The sequence below is a fragment of the Tachysurus vachellii genome, chromosome 14, assembly GCF_030014155.1.
Source record: "Tachysurus vachellii isolate PV-2020 chromosome 14, HZAU_Pvac_v1, whole genome shotgun sequence".
NCBI lineage: Eukaryota > Metazoa > Chordata > Actinopteri > Siluriformes > Bagridae > Tachysurus > Tachysurus vachellii.
Window position 1 is genome coordinate 6,965,787 of NC_083473.1, and position 24,868 is coordinate 6,990,654.

Consider the following 24,868-nt stretch of genomic DNA (forward strand, 5'->3'; position numbering starts at 1 on the left):
AGTCAGCTTTGCACTTTACGTTCAAATGCATGTTCAAGCCAGTTTTATTTGTATAAAGCTTTTAGCGACGGACGTGTCACAAAGCAGCTTTACAGAAATATATATATATAAATACATTTCTTATATATACATATAAAAATTACGGATGAAACATATAATAAGCAAGTCAGAGGTGATGGCGGTGAAGAAAAGACTCAAAAGTGAACCCCTCCTCATGTGGGTGACAGCGAAGAGTGGGATCATAAATCATTTCCTTTCTATAACTGTATAATGTATAGTGCTAATTGTGTAACCATATAATTCCTTATAGTTTTAACTTGACATTATGTGCTGTTCACTGATGGAGACTTGAATGCAAGCTGTTCTTAACGATCCATGGATGAACATCCGCAGCCATCGTTATGGTTACCGTCATACCGGCCTCAGTAATCTCGTGTAGATCTTTAGGCTGTTCATGTGTGGCCATTCTGAGCAGCGAGAGAGTCTCAGGTGACAAAAAGAGAAAAAAAGAGAACTAGGTGACATTTACACACAACTTTAGTAAAAGACTGATAAATGGAGTGCATTGTAAAATGGGTCATGGGTTCAGACTGAGTTGAGATGATCTCGTTTTCCCAGCGGCCCAAAAATGGAATTTGCTCCTCTTTTGTTGTGTCCATGTTCAGCATTAAATGTCCGACTCCACAGTGGTGCTTAATATAAAACTCATATGAAAGTAGACACTCCGAGCTTTAAGTATGTGGAGTTTTTTTTTTAGAAGTATTTCTGTTTTTCTCTTCTTTTTTTTTTTTTGAAAAAAGAAGAGAAAAACACACGTCTAACACTGAAAGCCAACTCATTTTAGATCAGACTCACAGATATAAAATAATTCACTTTTCAATCAGTTATAGTTGTATATTTCTGTTCCACCGACTGAATGGAACACCAGCGTACTGGTATAAAGAGTTAAACACACAATGCCACATGTTCACTGGCAACTGATTAGTGCCATTGTGAACAAAGACAAACAACGACAAAGAGAAAGTCTGATAGACCCGAAAAACATAAATGCAGCAAAGAAGGTAAAGGTGACGATCAGACATAAACATAACATGCTAATTGACTACAATTACACACATCTGCACAGCTGGACTTATTCATAATAGTCATAATGTTATGGAAAGTAGATCAGTGCTTGTTCCAGGAAGTGGAAGCTCTGTGCTTAAGGTGTTGATCTACTTACTGGAAGCTTGGCGAGATCAAATCTCAGGGCCACCAAGCTGCCACTCTTGGGCTCCTGAGCAAGAGCCTTAATTACTCAGCTGTATAAATGAGATAAATGTAATTCACTCTGGATAAGTGCATCTGCCAAATGCCTTAAATGTTAATGTTGTATCATTTATATACACATATTAATTTTCCTTATACTTTCTTCCCTTTCTCATATGAATAGTAACTTATTATTATTATTATTATTATTATTATTATTATTATATGTCTGTGTTCATGTTCCCGTGTTTCCAGTTTCCTAGTATTTCTAGCCCTTTGTCATTTTTCCCCTAAATAAACCCTTTTTATGTTATCCCTGCATTTGGGTCTTTTTATTTGTTAAGACAACCCTGTTCTCTGGCAAATAGAGCATTTATGTGACGTGACGTTTATGTGGTGACCCATACTCAGAACTTGTTCTCTGCATTTAACCCATCCAAAGTGCACACACACAGCAGTGAACACACACACACCGTGAACACACACCCGGAGCAGTGGGCAGCCATTTATGCTGCGGTGCCCGAGGAGCAGTTGGGGGGTTCTGTGCCTTGCTCTAGGGCACCTCAGTCGTGGCCGGCCCGAGACTCGAACCCACAACCTTAGTGTTAGGAGTCAGACTCTCTAACCATTAGGTTGTATTGTGTATGATTGTGTATATGAGAAATCAAATTTAAATTTGGACAGAAAATTCTCCTTATCGTCTCAAATTCTCTTCAGTTTACACAATGTGACAATAAAGAATCGCAGCACTTTGACATGGTAAGGACGTTTTGTTGGTCCCAGGCTCTCTTTTAAAATAGAATAGAAGTCTTTATTTTGTCACGTCTACATTACAGCACAGTCAAATTCTTCACTCGGCGCATGTATCCCAACTCTGGAGATTGGGGTCAGAGCTTAGGGTCTGCCATGATACAGCACCCCTGGAGCAGAGAGGGTTAAGGGCCTTGCTCAGGGGCCCAACAGTGGCAGCTTGGCAGTGCTGGAGCTTGAACACCGATCTTTCAGTTAACAACCCAGAGCCTTAAATACCTGAGCTACTGCTGCCCCTTTTACGGTGATCGTCGTACCAGGGACAAGTGAAGACGTTTTACATTGAAGATATTTGACGTTACACCCGGATTACGGTCAAATCATTTTTCTCAACAGAAATTGTGTGATGATTAGTATAATTACACCACAGCACGGTTGAACGCTCGAATGAGAAGGTGTTGATAATATCATAGCGGAATAGATTCATGACTGTAATGTAAATTTCATTTGAATGCTCTCATTCTTATGACAGTTCATTAACAGGGACTCAACACAACCATCTAAACCTAATAATAGACTATCGATTATGGTCTAATAGAATAGAGTTCAAATCTGTTGTTATTTAATGAAGAAAGATGGATAATGGTGAAGATTTCTTTAGGAAACTCTTAGTTCAGCTCTTTATAATAGTCTCCTGACACAGAAGGCGTTTCCTGTTATCACACGTTAGATCACGGCGGCTTTATATCCATCAACATCTCTTTTTCCTCCGGGTAAAAGAAACCAGAGGAGCAAACAGAAATCCTCAGTGCTAAAGACTTCTTTATATTCAGTCAACATGTTTTTTTTTAAGGAAAATAAATTGACTTTAATTAAAATGTTTACATCCGTTTCACGTGACCGAATGGAGTAATCCCATATGATTTGTTCGTGTCTTTTCAAAACTGTGAATAAAATCAAACACCTGAGTTGAGAATGAAACCCACAACAGACCACAACAGACACATTACAACCGCACTATTTCTATCACACAAGATCCACTCCACGTGAGATTTCACAGAGTTACTGCTTTACAGTAATACCATGTGATTGGATCACGCTCACTCTCCATCAGTGATGGGGAACTCGAGTCATATGACTTGACTCGAGTCAGACTTAAGTCGCAAATTTGAGACTTGAGACTTGCTTGACAAATATTAAAAAAGACTCGACTTTACTTTGACTTGACATTCATGACTTGAGACTTACTTGTGACTTGCACATGTGTGACTTACTCCCACGTCTGCTCTCCATCATTCAGTCAACTCATTAGAAATGTGTTTTAGATTCATTCTTTTTACCAAAGGCCAAAAAATGCAATTTGAATGTGTTACATTAAGTGTCTTTGTCATGTCCGTCTCCACGTCGGTGCATAATATAAAACTCATATGAAAGTCGACACTCAGAGTTTTAAGAATTTATAGTTTTTTCAAGTTAAGTCAAGTCAAAAATTGTTTACTGTCATTTCAGCTATACAGTATATAGCTGATGAAGTACATAGTGAAATGAGACAACGTTCCTCCAGGAGCCTGGTGCTACGTAAAACAACAAAAAACTAGGACTGAACTAGGAGTGTATAGTGTGTAACTTGGTGCAAGACAATACAATACACTCCAGGACATAAAATAGTTCCCAAAAGAAGCCTTTATTTCTCTCTCCTATACATTATTAGAACACAGTGAAATTCTTTCTTTGTCTATTCCTTTTTGCAGCGCTTTAACTTTGGAGTTTAAGGTCAGAGCACAGTTTTAGCCATGATACAGCACTCATGGAGCAATGAGGGTTAAGGGCCTTGCTCAGGGGCCCAACAATGGCAGCTTGGCCCAACTGCCCAACAATGCAGTTACCCGCATGAGCCACCACTGCCGCAGTGTACAGTCTGTAATTCATCAGTATTTTTATTTTTACTTAGGTTACTAAGCTATATATATTCATCAAAACTGTAATTATTTTTCACACATACTGTATGTTTCTATCTTTAAAGTAATTGATGAGATCAAACCCATTTCTGCTCTCTGCGATGTCCCAAGTTTGTGTTCATAAGCACCTAAAATGTGAAGATGCTAAACTATAACCACTAAAATTCTGTGTAAGGTTATGAACAGAGGGGAAAAACACACGTCTTACACTGAAAGCCAACTCAGGTCTCATTCAGTGAACAAAATAGACTCGATGTTAAAACTAGAATTAATTCATTAATAGCAGAAAAAAGAAAAGAAAAGAAAAAAAAAATGAAAAATTAAATTTCTTTCTGCCGTCATAATGAAACCCCAGTGTACTGGTAAAATGGGTTAAGGTGAGTATAAGCTGTGTGTGTGTGTGTGTGTGTGTGTGTGTGTGTGGTGTCCTGATTATACACACTCAGAACTTCTACATTTCAACAAACACTACACAGCGAGCCGAGACAGACAGGGTTCATAGTGAGTTAGCACAGCTTTCAGGGTCAGAGGTTAATCGCCACAGGTTCAAAAGTTAAAGCAGACGGATCACAACAGCAAACACAGCCGTGATGAACTCTATCTGTCACAGTGACACTGATATGATTTAGACTTTGTCTTTCGTGTCAGGTCAAATTACGTCAAGCGAGAGATGTTTGGCTTACATGTCCTGCTCAGAAAAGAACTTTAATGTTGTTATAATATCAATGACACGTATTTATGATGGGAAACAGTCTGAGCGAAGACAAAAAACATCCATCTGCAAGATTCAGAAAGTGCAATAACAAGGAAAGAGAGAAAGAAACGACGCTAAATCACGACGGGTCACAGCAGGGTCTTGTGTTCGGCTGCCATCACTTCTGCATTTCTGTTTAAACTGTTTAAAATTAAATAAATACATAATCGGGGAAAAAAGTGAAGGAATTGCTTCATGCTCATTTCATGAAACCCAGTCAATGTGTGAGAGAAATAGTATCTCCCATTCTCTTCCTCTTTTTCCTTCCTTCTTCTGCTCCCTCTCTCTCTCTTACTCTCTCTCTCATAAATTTATATTTCTCTCTACTATCCTGCATGAATCTCTGTTTAAGTTTCATACTTAAAAACTTATATCTCTCTCTCTTCATCCTCCTTTTCTGTTTCATTCTCTTTTCTCTCTCTCTTTCTCTATCTCTCCCTCCCACCCTCTGTTTCATTCCTTCAATCTGACATCTCTCTCTCTCTCTCTCCCTTCTCTTTTTCTGTTCATATGCTCTCTTTGATATTCTATTAATTTTTATTTCTCCTCCTAATGCATTCTTCTCATTCTTCTATTCTTTCTCTGTTGCATTCACTCTATCCTCCATCTTTTTCCTTCTCTTTCATTCAATCTCTCCTCCATCTCTCTCTTTCTCTAGTTCATTTCCTCAAGCTTCCATGTTTATCTCTCTTCCTCACCTCTTTCTATATGTATTATTCTCTATATTCTCCATCGCTCCCACTTTGTCTCTCTTTGTCACTCTTCTCTTACTGTTTAATCTCTCTCTCTCTCTCTCTCTCTCTCTCTCTCTCTCTTTCTCTCTTCATGCCCATACCCCTTCCCACCATCCTTCTCTCACTATCCCTACCTCTCACCCACATACCTTCTCTCTATCTTTCTTTTCTTGCCCTCTTTCTTACCTTATCTCTGTCTTTTTCTTTCTGTTTCTCTATTCTTTGCACCCACTCTCTTCTGTCTCCTTTCCCAGTTTGTAAAGGTTTATGGTTTAAATTTGTTGCTAAGACAAAGTGGATCCAGAGTCTATCTGAGGAACACTGGAATGGAGGCAGGGATGTAGGCAGGGATCGAGGCAGGAATCCACCCCGGAGTGGACTCGCCTTTGTCTCTTGTCGTTTGTCCCGACGAGCTCTTCTTCTGATTTATATTCACCGCACAGCGTTTTATTACATTTCATTTTAACGTCTTATGCATCCAGCGTAATGAAAATTTTCTAATAATAAGTATAATTGCTCTGATTAATGTCTTTTCTTTTACCTCCCATCATTTCTCTTTTCCCATCCTTCTCTATTTTTCTGCCTTTCTGTCTCCCTGCTGTTTTCTCTCTCTCTGTCTTGCCAGAACAGCAGAGTGTCCTAATTGCTGTAAGGCCTCGTGTTAAACTATGTGCTGATTGAGTATTTGCGGCTGTGAGCCGTAGACTAAACTGCAGTGAAGGCTTTGACCTCAGCTTCTAAAAGAGAAAAAAACACCAAACGTCTAATCACTTCTACTTAAAAAAAAACACACGTCTAATCACTTCTTCTACACACAACATCAAACGCCTAATCGTTTCTTCTATATAAAACACTGCATATCTAATAACTTCTTTTATCTAAGCAGTGTCTAAACCTACCTACTAAAATCTAATCACTTCTTCTACTTCCCAATCGTCTAATCACCTTTTGTATTTAAAACCCCAACACGTCTAATCTCTTTCTTTACTAAAGAGACCACGTCTAATCACTTCTTCTACTTAATAAAACACACATCTTATCACTTCATGTACTAAAAGTACCAAATGTCTAATCATTTATTGGATTGCATACACCACACATCTAATCATTAATTTTAACATCACACATCTAATCACTTCCTTTACTAAAGACATGTCTTCACTTCTTCTACTTAAAAAAACACACATCTTGTCACGTCATATACTCACTACACCTAATGCTTAATCACTTTTTTCTGTGTAAAACACCTCAAACCAAATCACTTCTTCTACTAACAGCACAAAATGTCTAACCATTTTTGTATTAAAAACGTCACACGTCTAATCACAGCTTCTACTAACAAAGCCAGATGTCTAATCACTTATTTTACTAAAGACATCACATGTCTAATCACCTCTTATTCTAAAAGCACCACACATCTTAAAATAATAAAATACCATTATGTTCTTTTACTCTACATGTCCAGTCACAGATGATGCACAAAACATGTTAAAAAAAATGTCCAATCACTGTTTATGCAAAATAAATACACCACTAATCTAATCTTGGTTTGTGCACCAAAAAAAAAAAAAACAACCTTGAAGACGACATGTCCAATGACCTACTGTAACAAAACACATAATTATAGATTCTGCTAAAAACACCACATGTCCAATCACTGCTACAAAATACACCTCACATCCAATCACAGATTCTACTAAAAAACACCATGTCCAATCATAAATTCGATTAAAGACCACATGTCCAGATTTGTCTAAAAACAACACACATTCAGTCATGACATCAAACCTACCAGGTGCCTACTCAAGGTTTATAAAAAATACATGTCTAAAAAATGAAAAACAGCACATGCTCAGTCACAGCTGGAACGAAAAACATCACAGATCTTCTATGGATAATGATATATGTCGAAAACGCCATGCATTCAATTATGGCTTCTAGTAAATCACCACACATCTAGTCACAGCTTCTAATAAATCCACCACGTCTCATCAAAGTTTAGACAAAATCAACACATGTCCAATCGCAGTTATTAAAACTAAACATCTAATCATGAAACCTCACATGCAAAAATCACGGCTTCTACCTAATACACCACGTCTCGTTGTAGTTTTACAAAATCAACACATGTCTAATCATGGCTTCTACAAAAACACCTCACATCTAATCACAGCTTCTAGTAAATACATCACATGTCTAATCACAGTTTATACACAATCAACATATGTCTAATCACAGCTTCTAAGATTCCTACTAAAAATACACATCTAATCATGGCTTTTACTGAAACGCCACATGTCTAATCACAGTTTATAAACACTCAACACATGTCTAATCACAGCTTCTAACTGAAATGCCTATCAAAGATTCAAATCTGATCATGGCTTTAACTGTAACATCACATGTCTAATCTTGCCTTCTATTGAAAACACCACGTCTAATCACAGCTTTTAACTAAAATTCCTACTAAAAATACAAATCTGATCATGGCTTTAACTGTAACATCACATGTCTAATCTTGCCTTCTATGTCCAATCACAGCTTTTATCTAAGATTCCTACTAAAAATATACATCTAATCATGGCTTTTACTGAAACACTACATGTCTAATCAGAGTTTATATATGAAATTAACACATCTAATCATGTCCTGTACTAAAAACACCACATGTCTAATCTCAGTTTATATATGAAATTAACACATCTAATCATGTCCTGTACTAAAAACACCACATGTCTAATCTCAGTTTATACAAAAAAATATACCTACTAAAATTACACATCTACAAAAAACCCCACATACGTCCAATTACACCACACATCCAATCATGACCTTGTATAAACACACCACACACCCGATCACAAATTACACACGAAACACCATACGTCTAATCTATTTGATTTAGACAAGTGCCTAGTTTTTATTTAGCCGTCATCTCATGTGCGTTCTTCACACTGGATGGTTTGTGCAATGATTTACATAATAAAAAGTAAATGGATTTCTATGCTAATGGGGTAAACAAACAATATACAAACACACAACAAACACACGACTGATATGAACGATGATGAAGATGATGAGGAGGAGGAGGATGATGATGATGATGATGATGATGAAGCACTAACATACACGAAATCAACAGAAACCACCACAGACTTGTGACATACACTGCAGCTCTGATGACTGAAAGAAAGAGCAGGAGTTAGAAGATAGAGGGAAGAAAATAAAAAAGAAATGTGTGTGTGTGCGTGTGTGTGTGTGTGTGTGTGTGTGTGTGTGTGTGTGCATGTGGGGAGGGGAATAAACACAGAATGACAGACAGCGGAAGCAGCAAGCAAGGAAACGGTCTCAGTATGGAGGCCGATTGCAATCAGACACATGCTGGCCTAGGTATTATGGTATGTGTGTATATGTGTGTGCGTGTACTGAAAATACATTGGGTACACAAGAGTGGCACGACACACTTACACACACAGACACCTTGTAGAACTTGTGCTTAGTTGCAACACACACACGCACAGAGAAAGTGTGGGGGTGCAGAGACAGAAACAGCAACCGTCATTACGAAAAATTGCACAGCAATATAGAAAAGTAACGGGAGGGTTTGTGTGCAGACAGGCATGTGTGTGTGTGTGTGTGTGTGTGTGTGTGTGTGTGTGTGTGTGTCCTGCAGTGTTAACTGATCAATACCGCCAGCCTGATGAGAAAAGAATGTAAATGAGGATTTTATGAATCATATAATGAAAAAAATAGGGAAGAAAACAAAGAAAAAAGAAAGTGAGAGGTAAACAGGAAACAAGTAAACAAGAACTAAACACCACTTTTATCTTCGTTTTTTTTTTTAGATTACCTCAATTTCTTAAAGGAGAATATCAAACTAGGGAGATTAGACTCTAAAGGAAAAAAAAAAGCTTTCTGGCTGCAAAATTTCAGAAAGGGAAATAAAGACAAATAACATTTTCATCTGCTAATCAAATCCCCTAACAGTGACTTCAAACGAGTAATTGGTACCAGACTAAATCTAAAATCTAAATAAGCATCTTAATTTAAAAGGAAAAAGCTATCAAGACTGAATGAATAGTTATTGATTTGAATTCATACAAAATGAAACCTACGTTCTTAGTTTAACGTCCACGGTCATCGTTATGGGTTCAGTGGATAAGTGCTGAATTATAATCGTTGACGTGGTCTCAGTGCTTATAAGGCGACTAGCGACTGGAAGCTTGTGAGTTCAAATCCCAGGGCCACCAATCTGCCCCTGCTGGGCCCTTGAGCAAGGCCCTAAACCCTGAGCAAGGCCCTAAACCCTGAACTACTATGGTAAAAAGCCACAAATAAAAATGTCTTCACTTCCTCAAAAAGGTTCTGCTTGAAATAGTACCCTAGTACCGTTTATAGTTCCCCCTGAGAGACAAACCATTGGAGCAACTTTTCATTTGTTAGAACTTTTTTCTCCAGCTGTGAGACAAAAAAAAAATCTTTAAGGATTCTTTAAAAGTTTTCTGAATAATTACTGCTTTTTAGCTTCCTAAAAGTTCTTTTCGGATCCGTTTCCGATCAGAAATCACTCGATCGTAGAGTTCGTAGAGGTTTGAGTCAAATGAGGTTTGACTCATGGCAGTTAATATGAGTCAAATGAAAATAATCATACTGAACCTCTTGAAAACATAAAAACCTTTTAAACAAAAAACTTTTAATCAAATTTTACCTTTATTTTCACCGACATGGTGCAGAAATGTTTCGTTTTTTTAGACTCATAAAGACCCAAATATGTAGAAAATACTATTCATTTCAGCACTAATCTATTTCCCCCATGTTTTTTTTCTTCTTGTTGCTTTTTCAAACTAATTAAAACCCAGTTTACAGAAAAAGATGACTGACTCAACCCTCCTTTCTGCTGTGAAGTGCTTGTGAATTACAAGGCTGATAAAATCCGTTAATGAGCATAAAACATTAAAACACAATACCTACAGAATCCTCACTCCCACCCGTTTAGTCGTTCAGCAAAGGGGAAAGAAAAGCGTTAAGGAATACAAGCTGATGTCTAATTATGTTGTGTTTTTGGCTCCATTTCCCTGCATATGTATATCCTTGAGTAAGTTTATTTACCTCTCTGCTTTTTTTTTTTTTCTTTTAATTTCTTGCCTAATTTCCTTTCTAGTTTTATGTATTTTTCTTCTTGTGTCTGTTAAGACGTTTGTCTACGCTCGTAAAATAATCTACAGCCCAAACACGTGTAATTAATCCTACAGTCTTTGAAAAATATCCCTCAAGTCTTCTTAAAGCTTTTTAGCTTCATTAAAGGGTTTCTACTCGGAAAACACTTGTTGTAGGATTCTCATAAAACCATGAAGGTTTCCCTTAGAGTCTCTAACTAAAGAACTCTTAGGTTGCCAAAATGTTTTTCTTCAACATTCGTAGAAAAAGGCTTTTGTCTAATTTAAGGGTTCTAGCTCTTTAATAATGGTTCTATTAAAATCAGTTTTTAATACTAAAACACTTGCAGGTTTCTACAGAAAAAGATCGCTTTAGGCTCTAAAACTTTTTTCTCCAGAGTTAAAATGTAAAATTCTTACATTCTTACAAAAAAGCGGGTCCTCGGGGTGGCCTTATGTTTAAAAAGTTCTAACTTTTTAGAGTTTCCTTAAAGTCACAAAACAAAAAACTGTTTAGTTTGCTCATACTTTTTTCTTCAATGTTGAACTGCATTCTCAGGATTATAGAAAATAGATGGATGGATAGATGGATAGATAGATAGATAGATAGATAGATAGATAGATAGATAGATAGACGGACGGACGGACGGACGGACGGACGGACGGACGGACGGACGGACGGACGGACAGATAGATACATGGAAGGATAGATAGATAGATAGATGGACGGACGGATGGATGTATAGATAGATAGATAGATAGATAGATAGATAGATAGATAGATAGATAGATAGATAGATAGATAGATAGATAGATAGATAGATAGATAGATAGATAGATGGATGGATGGATGGATGGATGGATGGATGGATGGATTATGCAGCACAAGAAGGAAACGAGAAGGAAAAGTCATGTAATTTGCTATTGTCAGAAAAACTCTGTCACGCCATACAAGGAAGAAGCCTTTATTTTTGTCACATTTACATTACAGCACAGTGAAATTCTATCTTAACATATCCCAAATTTTATCAGACATATTACAGCACCCCTGGAGCACTGAGGGCTAGGGGCCTTGATCAAGGGCCCAACAGTGGCAGCTTGGCAGTGCTGAGGCTTGAAGATTCAGATCCTCAGATTAACACCCCAAAGCAACCCAAAGGCAACAACCCACTTGGGCCACCACTGTCCCTCCGATAGATAGATAGATAGATAGATAGATAGATAGATAGATAGATAGATAGATAGATAGATAGATGGATAGATAGATGGATGGATGGATGGATGGATGGATGGATGGATGGATGAATGGATGAATGGATGGATGTGTGGATTATGCATCACAAGAAGGAACTAAGACATGATGATGATGATGATGATGATGATGATGATGATGATGATGATTGACTTGAAATCCCTTCAAGTGAGCCGCTTATAAAACATGTCGATCGTGCTGTTGAAGATTGAGCTGAGTTCTCTGCAGAGAACATGAAGGATAAGTTTTCTCCGAGCTCTAAAGGAGTCAGAGAGTGCCTGAGGGCTGCTGTTCTTTAAATCAGACAGTCAGAGGTTTTAGTGAAATGTGGGTCAGAGCGCCGTCCTGCTCACTATCGGTGACACGTCACATCAGAGCGTAGCGGCTGTATTAAAGCGGGCAGGCGGAGGAGGCTGAGAGTGATTGGCAGCTTGGAGGAAAAACGGAGCCGAGATTGAGGGAGGAAGTTCTCTCCGCAGCACATTAACGGGGACGCTAATTTCGAACGCTTAGCCAACACCATCCGTTTAATGATAATGAGCTCCAATATTATGCTGAAATCAGAAACGGGTGAGGTGAGAGGTCTGGGATATATATACATATATAACATATACACACTTACACAATCTCTCTCACATACACACTTTCATTCCAAAGTCTTTACATAGCTCTTTCTGCTTCACACACACACATTCTAGCATACACATACATTCTCTTTCACTCTGTCTCTCTATATCGGTCTCTCTCACTCACACACACTAACATTCCAGCATAAACATGCATTCTCTCTCTCTCTCTCTCTCTCTCTCTCTCTCTCTCTCTCTCACACACACACAAACTCACATTCTAACATACACATATATTCTCTCTTTCTCTCTCTGTCTCTCTCTCACACGCTCACACACACATACACACTTTTTCTGTCACTCACAGATTCTGTCACTTGGCTCGAGTCTTGAAGCCGAGGCTCAGGCCCAACACCATCTGCCATTTTCACGACTGCGTTCCAAATCCTTGTTATCAACAAAACACACAAGCGACCCTGAAGGGCCTCGAAACTTCCCTGTCCTTCACCGTATGTCAAGATCAGGTGACTGGCAAAACAATCAACTTCGTTAATCCCCCGAGCCCCTGCGGCCCAGCCCGTCTTTTCTCCCTGTCTTAGTGTGTGTGTGTGTGTGTCTGTGTATGTGTTTACTTGCCCCAGGTCTATTCTTTTACAATTCTTCAAAATGGCTCAAACACAGGTATTGTTTATGAATAACCCGAAGTCCTTTGCTTCAGAATTCTATTATTTTTTAGTATTTATTTTTTTACGATGTTTTCACACAGGCTTCCACACTTTCCTGTGGTAAATGTTTCATATTCAGAACCAGGTATGTCATTAATTCAAAAGTTTTTTTTTTCCAATCCTTCAACACTGACTTGCATTCACAGTTAAACAGCCGTGAATATAATTCAGCGTAACATCTGGTAGCCTGTTCAGTAAGCCATGAATTTCACATGAGGATAGATAACCTCTTTCCATCATTTCCATAGGCTAAAGAAGAAATGAGGTGAAAGGATCCACTTTATACACGTTTCTTACTATTTGCACTAATAGTAATTTTGTAAATTTGTAATTTATGTCTTGTGTCTTTTTTTCCCCTCATGTCTCTGTCAGGCTCCACTACAAGACTGAGGAACTCTTTGCTAAACTTGGCCATTAAACTGTTACAGTATATACTCACCACTATTACTGTATATCTCTCAGGTATGGCAGGGTGAAAACATAAAATGAGTAGTGGCTTTAATCGTTGCTATTGGACATTTAAAAAAAATAGAAATAATAAAAAAAATTACTTAATTTTCGCATCTCACCCCAATTCACCCCAATATTCGCACAGAACTTGCTTGTATCTGCAACACCTACTCACAGCTGTACCTTATAAACAAGGCTACTGCATAACATTAACTAACATGGGTTAACATTTTAATATGTACAGTCTGTTGCTTATTTATCTATCTATCTATCTATCTATCTATCTATCTATCTATCTATCTATCTATCCATCTATCTATCTATCTGTCTGTCTGTCTGTCTGTCTATCTGGGGGCTCAAGTGGGTTGTTGCCTTTGGGTTGCTTTGGGGTGTTAATCTGAGGATCTGAATCTTCAAGCCTCAGCACTGCCAAGCTGCCACTGTTGGGCCCTTGAGCAAGGCCCCTAGCCCTCAGTGCTCCAGGGGTGCTGTAATATGTCTGATAAAATTTGGGATATGTTAAGATAGAATTTCACTGTGCTGTAATGTAAATGTGACAAAAATAAAGGCTTCTTCCTTGTATGGTGTGACAGAGTTTTTCTGACAATAGCAAATTTAACTCTTTAATCCTTCCACACATTATTTCTTGTTCTAATTCTTACATGACTTTTCCCTCTTAAACATGTTGCCACCTTGAAACATGTTGCCACCTTCAGCTTCTGTTCGCACGTGAGCCCCCTGATTAGAGATATGCCAGGAATTGCGTTAATTCTCGTCTCAGGAGATTGTCTGAGTCTAGCTGTGATTTCGACTCTGACTTGTGATCACACTTTCTACTTAATAATAATTCCACTAAACTTAACAGGGGGCACATTGGGGCTGATTGGATAGCACTTCACTATTAGCTCACACCTCCAGAGATGGAGGTTTGAATTTCTGCCTACAGTACGTGCTCTGTGTATGTGTGTGTGTGTGTGTGTGTGGTTTGCATGTTCCCCCTGTGCTGTTGATGTTTCTTACTGGATCAGATGTCCGTTGTGGTCTGATCTCTAAATTGTCCTTAGTGTGTATGTGTGTGTGTATGTGTGTGTGTTTTGATAGAGAAACTGAAGTGATTTATGTTGAATGTTGTGTAATGTGTAAGGATTAATCTCCCTCATGGAGCACAGGATATTCATGTGATTGCATGAATCAAGGAACTCTGACAACAACTTGTACTTGTTATCCATTTATAGTTGCATTTATTTAGAGTCCTTGTTACAGGTCCCTGTGAATGAGCTGTTGCTATAGAAACGATGACTCATTAAAACGAGAACGTTAACACGAACCTTCGTTTTTGATTATCACAGCTGCTATTATCGAAAATTCATCAACAGCTTTTCAGATCAATCCGAATTGAGTATTCGACAGCATATAGCATACGGTCGGATCAGGAAACTGTTAGCACCTTAAAAGCTTGAACATTCTGCTTTTAATAAAGTGCCAAAATCAAAGACTACCATGAATCCCAAATAATAAAAAATAAAATCCAGCATGCGTAACATCTGCTGTACTGTAATGTACTGTAATGTACTGTACTGAGCACAACATACACACACATCATCTGTATGGACTGCATAGACCCTCACAAAACACACACACTGACACAACATACTGTTTACATGCTGCTTACAATCCAGCAAACTGTTTACATGCTGTTTTGCACACCTTGTCTGCTGTTTTTTGCACAAACTGTCCCAACATTTCAGCCGTTTTTGCACATACTGTACAATATCTCAGCCATTTCGCACATACTATATTAACACATACAGTATTAACACTGGTCGGTCGGCGCTGTTTCTGTGACTGTTTCTGTGACTGTTTACTATTTATTGTCTTTTGTGTACTGCATTTTTTGTACTTTTTGTATTGTCTTGTAACTTGTGTCTGCACTGTCATTGTCCTGCACTGTCTTGTCCTGCACTGTCTGGTCCTGCACTGTCTTTAGTCCTGCACTGTCTTTTGTCCTGCACTGTCTTGTCTGTCTTGTTTGTCTTGTCCTGCACTGTTTGCACCAGGTTGCACAGTTGCACTTTATGTGGCTAAGACTACTTACAAGTCTTTAGCCCTGTCTTTGTTTCTATGTAGCACCTTGATCCTGGAGAAACGTTGTCTCATTTCACTGTGTACTGCAACAGCTATATATGGTTGAAATGACAATAAAAGCTTCTTGACTTGACTTGACTTGATCTGCTGGCTTTATCACTAAACCATGAATTTCACATGAAAGTGGATAAAGGTTTTTTCCATCGCTGTTAAGCTGAAGAATAAATGAGGTGAGAAGAAATATCAGAAGAGAATGAGAGACAGGATCCGCTTCGGCTGAGTTTTTTATTCACTGTTGATTGAAACAATCTGCTGTTCTGATGATTTGTCCATTTATTCTGCTATTCATATGAATAAGGTTTATATATTATAAGCAGCTCATTTTTGCCATGATTGCTATAACAATAATAGTTGATAAAAATATCAGTGAATAATTTATTGCACATCTTCACAAAAAAAAAAAAATAGCTGTGATTTTGGATTTTTATTTATTTATTTATTTATTTATTTATTTATTTATTTATTTATTGTGTGTTTATTGTGAATATTTTATTTGATAGAGTGTGTTGATGGTCTTTTATTTTTCCTCATTTTGTAAACCTGCAAAACATTAGAGGTTTGAGAGGGGGAAAAAATGTAAAACTTAAATAATCTCTATCTGTGAAAATGGTGTGCTGCCTAAAACATTATCACTTTATTGATGAAAATCGAGTGTGAAAATCGAGTGATGTTATTAAATCACATTCCCGCTTGATTAACAGATGCTTTGCTTTTCCATCGTGAGGTAATTCAGTTACACTGACTTGGTTGTGTATATTAAAAACAAAGGTGTCATTACCTGTCTTTTTTATATGGCATGTCCAGTCTGTCCTTGGGCACGTATCCATCTGAGACAGCGCTACAGTTCTGGCTTTACACAAGTGGCCAATTACTCCGGGTTTATACTTGGCACATGAGATTGTGGAAAAAGACACGCAAAGCACCGAGCGACATAAAACTCATGAGCGGCGTACGGACACAACCAGCAGATCTGTACGTCCTTATGTGTTTGAGATATACAGTAGCACTGATAATATAGCGTGATAATTTAAACACCGCTACTTTGACCCTAAATGTAGTCAATCATCCTGGGAGGTTTGTATATACTCATAGCCTGCAGTGTAGCATTACACAAGCTGTGTGTCTAAATGATCACACGTTCCTGACTTCGAGCAGCTTTGTTCGGTGTTTTAGACAGATGCGATAAGTGGTTTGTAAACACCGCAAGGCACACCGTTGTCTCTAAAGGACGTCAGGAACAGCCGTAGCTTCGTCTTGAAGCTGAATCACTTTAGTCATAGCTTCTTGACTCTTGCTTCTTGATTCATTGAGATTTTAAGATTTTATTTGTCCCATACACAGTTATTTAGAGTATGCAACTTGAAGTGAAATGAAAACTCCTTAATTAATAGAAATAATAAGAAATAAAACATGGTAAAATAATGTGATGTGTCAGTTCAGAATGTGAAAACATTATAGAATCAAAAGAGATCCATTTAATGTGAAGGCAAGTTACTTGTAATAACAGTAAAGTGCAGAATTTTATTGAACTAGAGTCTTTATAGAATCCGAAGAGATTTGTAATTCCAACACATAATGTTGTATCAGAGAGACAGGGGTCGTGGCCTAAACCGTGTAGATGGAGTCGGTGGGATTTCGATTATAACCTAGTTAGAGCTTCATTTGTGTATTTTAATAAAGATTTATTCTTAAGTTATTAAACTGTTTGTGTATAAATGGTGAAACTAGTTTTTAAAATGTTGATAATGTGTAAGATTATCAACAGAGGGAAAACACACATCTCACACTGAATTCCAACAGACTCCTGACTCAAATCCAGATCAGACTCAAATCCAGAAAATCATCCATTTGTTTACACAATACTAACTGAAAACGTCCCATAAATTGACTTCCATTCCATTATTGACTTGAAGTTTGTAAGTAAACCAAAGAATCAAATGTCAAACCGAAATTGTCTTATTGCCATGAATGGAATGAAAAACTTTAGATTTCTTTATTATTATTGTGACACACAATCTGTGAATCCTGAACAGCCGCTAAACACTATGAGAAACTGTTTGTTTAGTCTGTCGTAGGATTGATTCTCCACACCTGCTAACATCTGTCACCTAGTGTCAAATCTCAGATAGAGGCCTCCTGCCTCTTCTATCACTAAAACACACATTCACACTTACATACACACCTGGGTTCACACACACACACACACACACACACACACACACACACACACTTGTCTTACTATTCTTATTAACTCTAAAATTTACTTTACTTAAAGTTTTGTAATCTCATTTTTTTTTAAATAAAGGTTTTCTTCATGTTCACATTAAATCAGAACTCAAACTCAAAAAATATATAGTGAGTTAGAGTGCGAGGATCTGCAATAAATGGTGTCTGTACGACTTTCTAAATTTGCACACCCAGAATGAAGCAATAGCACTCTCCTTGTATAAAATTTACAGTGTTTCTGTTTATATCCTAATCAACAACCAGCTTCTACACATGAAAGGCTCAATTTTAAAACCTGGAGGATGTTTAACAAATGTAACTCATAAACCTGGTTGTGTTTAATCTTTAACCTTGCGATGTGTATTACATGAACAGCCAAATCATTTCAAACAAATCTTTGGCATGTATCAGTCCAGTTCTGACTTTACTGACTCTTTAGTTATAGAAAATACATGTATTTAATCTAATCTACATTTGCAAATGTGCTGATTGTAAGTTTGTCTGTAAACCCCATAAACCCTGATAAAATCAGTTCATCCCACACAGGCTCATTTGGCTTATCTGTCCATCAAGGTTCAAATTTCAGCCTTTAAACGAAATATATCACTTCTACAGAACATGAAACAGTAAATCAATAAAATGGTAAATAAAAACACAATGAACTGCAAGATGACAAGTAGAACACGTGTTTAATGTGACATATAAAAGCCTGCTGCATATGAATTATATAAATTATGAAATATTTACAATCAAGGAAGCGTTTACACCAAACCTTGAATATCTCAACAACCAGTGTATTTTATATGAACTTCAGAAATGTCAGAAATATAATAAATATAATAAATAAGTTTCTTAACCATCATTAATAAGTTAACCATCGGTGTGTCAATACGAGGGATAATAAATCTTCACAATAAAATTCGGTAGTTGGCTTGTAAATAGACACAATTTGAAAAAAACCTAAGCCTTACTTATAAAACCCAGTTGCCTGCAAATACAGTCAAGGCACTTAATCGTAAAAATTGTATTATGCGTATTTTATTTTAATGAGGACCTTATTACTGCATATGTTGCTATGTTTGATTCGAAACAAATCTATGAACCGGTTCACTATCCACACTATATAACCAAAGTTTGTGGATCGTTGACCATCACACTTATATGCTTTCTGCCTGTTGTCTGAAGCAAACAACTGTCTACAATGTCATTGTTTTAACATTACAATTTGTTCCAGCATGACAATGCTCCTGTGCACAAAGCAAGCTCTAAGAACACACGATGTGTTAAGACCTTGAGTGTCCTGCACAGAGCCCTCAGGCTGATTCAACCCCATGAACACCTTTAGATGAACTGGAACACCAACTGCACCTCAGACCTCCTCACCCAACATCAGTGTCTGATCTCACTAATGCTCTTGTAGCTGAATAAACAAAAATCCAATCTATAATAAATAATAATAATAATAATAATAATAATAATAATAATAATAATAATACAATTAATAACAACAACAATAATAATAATAATAGTAATTATTAAATGTACTCTTATTATTATTATTATTATTATTATTATTATTATTATTATAGCTATATTATTATTATCATCATCAATCATCATCATCATCATCATCATCATCATCATCATCATTATTATTATTATTATTATATTGCACCACAAATCTGACCGAATTAGTGATCCAAAGATTCGAATCATTTTACTGTACCGAACTGAATGATTCGAATCACTAACAAGGTACTCGTTTTGCACATGTTCCGACAGAAAGAGAGAGAGGGAGATTATCAATTCGATTGGTGTCACGTGACTCGCGCATGGCCCTCCCGATCCCACGGTGGAGTGGGCAAAGTGCGCGCGCATCAAATGTGCAATTATTTAAAGCGCCTCGTAAATAAACGCTGTCGCTCAGCGCGCGCATTACAGCGTGTCTCAGCTGCAGCGGGGTGCGACGCGAAAAACACCACTCCGGATGATGGATTCGTGCAGGCACACGCACACACGCGCGCGCGCATACACACGCACACACGCATGCACGCACACACACGCACACACACACAGGTAACCAGGATAAGTCTCCTGTGCCAAACCAACTAAAAAACAAACTGTTCCGGATCCTTAAAGTTCTTCATGCAAAAGATACATACTAAAGCTACTAAATATGTATGTTTAAGAGTCGCGACCAAGTGACACGAACCTTTATTCGGAGAATATCCAAAGTGTTCAAGAAATCCCACAATGCACTGCAAAAGGTCCATAAGACCTGCTTTAGACTAAACAAAATACACAGTTTGGGTGTGCTGGTGTGGTGTGTGTGTGTTTATATCCTGGTGTGGATCATATGCACAAGGATAAGAATGTATGACACTTCTGACCTTGTGGGGTCGTTTGTCTAGTCCCCATGTAAATAATTGCCTTTTTGAGTAAAATGTAGATTTTTAGATTTTATTAGAGAGAGAGAGAGAGAGAGAGAGAGAGAGAGAGAGAGAGAGAGTGTGTGTGTGTGTGTGAGAGAGAGAGAGAGAGTGTGTGTGTGTGTGTGTGTGTGTGAGAGAGAGAGAGAGAGAGAGAGAGAGAGAGAGTGTGTGTGTGTGTGTGTGAGAGAGAGAGAGAGAGAGAGAGAGAGAGAGAGAAAGAAAGAGTGTGTGTGTGTGTGTGTGAGAGAGAGAGAGAGAGAGAGAGAGAGAGAGAGAGAGAGAGAGAAATCTTCACAGGCTAACTCGCTGTATATTGTCAGTGACAGAGGTCTCCTATCATATCTGTAATATGTCGGGGGAATCATATTTTAAGACGTGGATCATCTCTCAATAAATCGTGTCTGTCTGCATCCTGCTTGGGATTAAATCAGGCAAATAACCAGCCTAGACACGGCCGTATCAACAGTCTGAGGCAAATGACTTCTTACAGCATCACATATATTACATTCTATCTATAAATATGTGTGTATATATCTATATATAGACTATTCATTAAAAGCCTACACAGCAACTGTCTAATGACAGGAGCAATAAATGACGCGCAAAATAAGAGGCTTGGGGAAAAAACACCGGCTACTTTTATACAACATAATTAAGGCACATAATTAAACCCAAAAAATCTCTGGTGTGCCTCTGAAGATCTAAATGTACCTCGGACAACAAAATACACTGATACATCACCTTGTCACAGCGCACTGATTGCGTAAAGAGTCAAATAACAAAGGTTCAGTTTCTTAACCAGTAACGACTCCTCCTGAACTTTACTTATTTACACTTTTAATAAAGCCCCAAAAACAAGAAAATAAATATACAGGGAGATCTACATTGCTGAATGTGTGTAACATGGCATGGAACCATGGAATATGACACTTTGTGAGTTCATTCAAAGCTTTGCTGTGGGTTTGGATACTGGATACTGGATGGCGGGGACGTTACATGCAATGCAAAGTAAATGATGAGAGCGGGATTACAAGTAAATTAATAGATGCAGATCGGGATAAAACGTAAATCACACGATGCAGTTTGGGATTAAATGATGAAATGCACTGACCGTCTAGATGTGCGAGACCTCCAACATCTGCAAGAATGAAAAGTAACAGACTGTCTGTGTGATTTTCGACCTGCTCTCTGGATACATTGCAACTCTGCTTATGTATATATATATATATATATATATATATATATATATATATATATATATATATATATATATATATGCGCACCATATATGGTAATGGTATGGTAAATGCATGAACGCGCGCTCGCACGCTCATTTACAGGCACGAGAAAACAAATGCACCGGAGCCCCACGCGCGCGCCGAGTCCTTACCTCTGATGAAAAGCAGGTTCAGGAGGATTCCCAGTCGAAACATTTCCTTCACGGATGGAGACACGGGTGCTGTTGTTGGTATATCCGGAGCTCGCAACACGTGTGGAGACACGCACGGACTTAACTACCTTTACAGGTTGTAGACTTTTTTTATTTTATTTTTTATTAAATGCGCGCGTGCTTTCCTTCAGCCCGACACACAGCCGACTATGACACACAGCAAGTCCATCCACGCGCACGCAGTTTTACACGCACAGACACGCTCACAAAATGCTATCAAACTTCCCGAACGTCATCCGTTGCCGTCTGTGTCGTTCAATAACGCATTGCAAATCGGTTGGAGTAATAATGTCTATGTAACGGTGCTTATACTTGCAAAAGAAGAAAAAAAACGGTAAAGTTCAAAAAACGTTAAACGCGTGCGTTGCGCACGCACGCACCCACACACACGCACACAAAAAGAAATACCCGACTCCAACCCGTTAAATATCTCAGAGGTAATTCATTAGCGCTGTGGAGATTATGATCCACATGCACAAGGAGATGTAAATACACACAGAGAGCGTCGTCACAGCTGGACGGAGTAAAGGGTCTCCGTTAAGTCTTGGTTAAGTCCAGCAGCGTTTCCGGTTGCGCTCGCGCCAGCAGTCCGCTATAACCGAGCGCTCAAACTCGTGAGGGGGAATTTGACGAGCGGCGGCTGTCTCCTGATTGGCTCGGGAAACGTCCACGCGCCTGGACACGCCCCACGTGCGTGATTCCAAACACAGCAGGGAAGACCACATAACCAGACTAGACCCAAACACCGGATTAACAGGAGACTAAAGGAGTCTGGTGATGCTCACTATCAAAACTGTGTTAATGGCGTAAAATAGGCATTATTAAGTGCTTTGTTTGTGTGGGTTTGTAAACCTTTGTAAAATAATAAATTCCCATCGTAGAGAAGGTTCCTCATCATGTAAAGACCATTTTGTGCTAGTTGAGTTGATTCAAGTCATCAGCTGAGCAGCATGTGTGTGTGTGTGTGTGTGTGTGTGTGTGTGTGTGTGAGAGAGAGAGAGAGAGAGAGAGAGAGAGAGAGAGAGAGAGAGCGAAGAAGAGAGAGAGAGAAGAGAAAGAGAGAGCGAAGAAAGAAAGAGAGAGAGAGAGAAGAGAGGAAGAGAGAGAGAGGAAGAGAGAGAGAGATTGTGCAGGGAAATTACCACAACAACCTACACCACAGCTGGAGTCACTTTCCCCACAGTCTAACAAAGGAACCTTCAAGTGTTCTTTGATTATTTTTTTGTTTGTTTGTTTGTTTTGTTTGACAGTTTGGTCCTTAGATCTTGATAGAAACACACTCTCAACACTGAACCTTTAAAGGTTCATGCAAAGAACAGATTATTTATAGGTTATTAATAGGTTCTTTTTTAATTTTAATATTTATTTTTAAGGATGTCGTTATAAGAATATATCATCCAGGGTCAAATTTTAGTCCTTTCACAGGTCCAAACCCTGGTTGTATGTTCTGTTCACCGTGCGCTACACACTTCCCCTGCTCTCATACAGCTGACAACTTATCATCTAATTAAAAAGCCATTTCTGAGTTAACGCACATGTTTATGCCAGGACTGAGGGACAGGGAAACTCCAGGACGGGGAACCATTGGAACAAAAATTCCCACAACAAAACTACATAAAATCTGTTAAACATATGTTTATTAAATAATTCTTCAGTACAGAAACAACAACGCTTCTTCATTAAACAGTTCTTCAAGAAACCAAGAACGGTTCTTTTGCTTTAACACATTTATGTAACCTACGTGGTGTCACGTCTGCAAACGTTTTCAAGTCGATCGATGTAACCCGTGTGAAATCTTAAGAGCATCGGTTTTACTTGCTTAAAGTTGTGGCTTATGTGATCAGATTCTTCTGCTTATTAACTGATGAGTTAAATCCGGTGTGTTGGAGCAAGAATTTCTGATATAACTCATCAGTTAATGAGCAGTGTGTGTGTGTGTGTGTGTGTGTGTGTGTGTGTGAGTGTGTGTGAGTAGGGAAATCATACTGTGCTACAACACAGCTGGAGTCTTTTTCAATTTATTAAGTTCTTTTACTGTCCAACGTGCAATTCTCTAATTAACTTGAAGAAAAATGAGCTGCAGAAGCCGAACACATCGTCTGTGTCTGTAGTGTGTCGTCACTGCTGAGTCTCAGGTGTAACAGAGATGTTGGCTGTGTGTCTACAGCTGAAAGAGGCGACTGATGCACTGGGTTTACTGTCATATAATGTGTGGGGCGATGGACACTTTTCCCATGATGCACTTCACAACCAAAGGCTCAGAGCAGGCGTCAGAAAACAGACAGAGCAAACACTACTGAAATGTACAATACAACACGGTGTAGGATGGAAACTGAGCACTAAGTGTACACTGACTGAACACTGTCTAGCACTGAGCACAGACCAACACTGATACTGCACTGAACACTGTCTAGCACTGAACACAGACCAACACTGATACTGCCCTGCACTGAGCACAGACCAACACTGATACTGCCCTGGACTGAGCACAGACCAACACTGATACTGCCCTGCACTGAGCACAGACCAACACTGATACTGCCCTGCACTGAACACTATCTAGCACTGAGCACAGACCAACAATGATACTGCCCTGCACTGAACACAGACCAACACTGATACTGCCCTGGACTGAGCACAGACCAACACTGATACTGCCCTGCACTGAACACTATCTAGCACTGAGCACAGACCAACAATGATACTGCCCTGCACTGAACACAGACCAACACTGATACTGCCCTGCACTGAGCACAGACCAACACTGATACTGCCCTGCACTGAGCACAGACCAACACTGATACTGCCCTGCACTGAGCACAGACCAACACTGATACTGCACTGAACACTGTCTAGCACTGAACACAGACCAACACTGATACTGCCCTGCACTGAGCACAGACCAACACTGATACTGCCCTGCACTGAGCACAGACCAACACTGATACTGCCCTGCACTGAGCACAGACCAACACTGATACTGCACTGAACACTGTCTAGCACTGAACACAGACCAACACTG

At 38.6% G+C, this 24,868-nt stretch overlaps 1 protein-coding gene across 1 annotated transcript in view; it reads right to left on the bottom strand.

Moving 5' to 3' along the window:
- gfra3 (GDNF family receptor alpha 3) overlaps nucleotides 1–22,426 on the bottom strand; it is a 48,940-nt gene extending 26,514 nt beyond the window's left edge. Inside the window, exon 1 of the mRNA XM_060887050.1 lies at nucleotides 21,787–22,426. Within this exon, the coding sequence (XP_060743033.1) occupies nucleotides 21,787–21,829 (43 nt within the window). The 5' untranslated portion in view covers nucleotides 21,830–22,426. The remainder of the gene's footprint in view (nucleotides 1–21,786) is intronic.
- Between the last annotated feature and the right edge of the window lie 2,442 nt (nucleotides 22,427–24,868).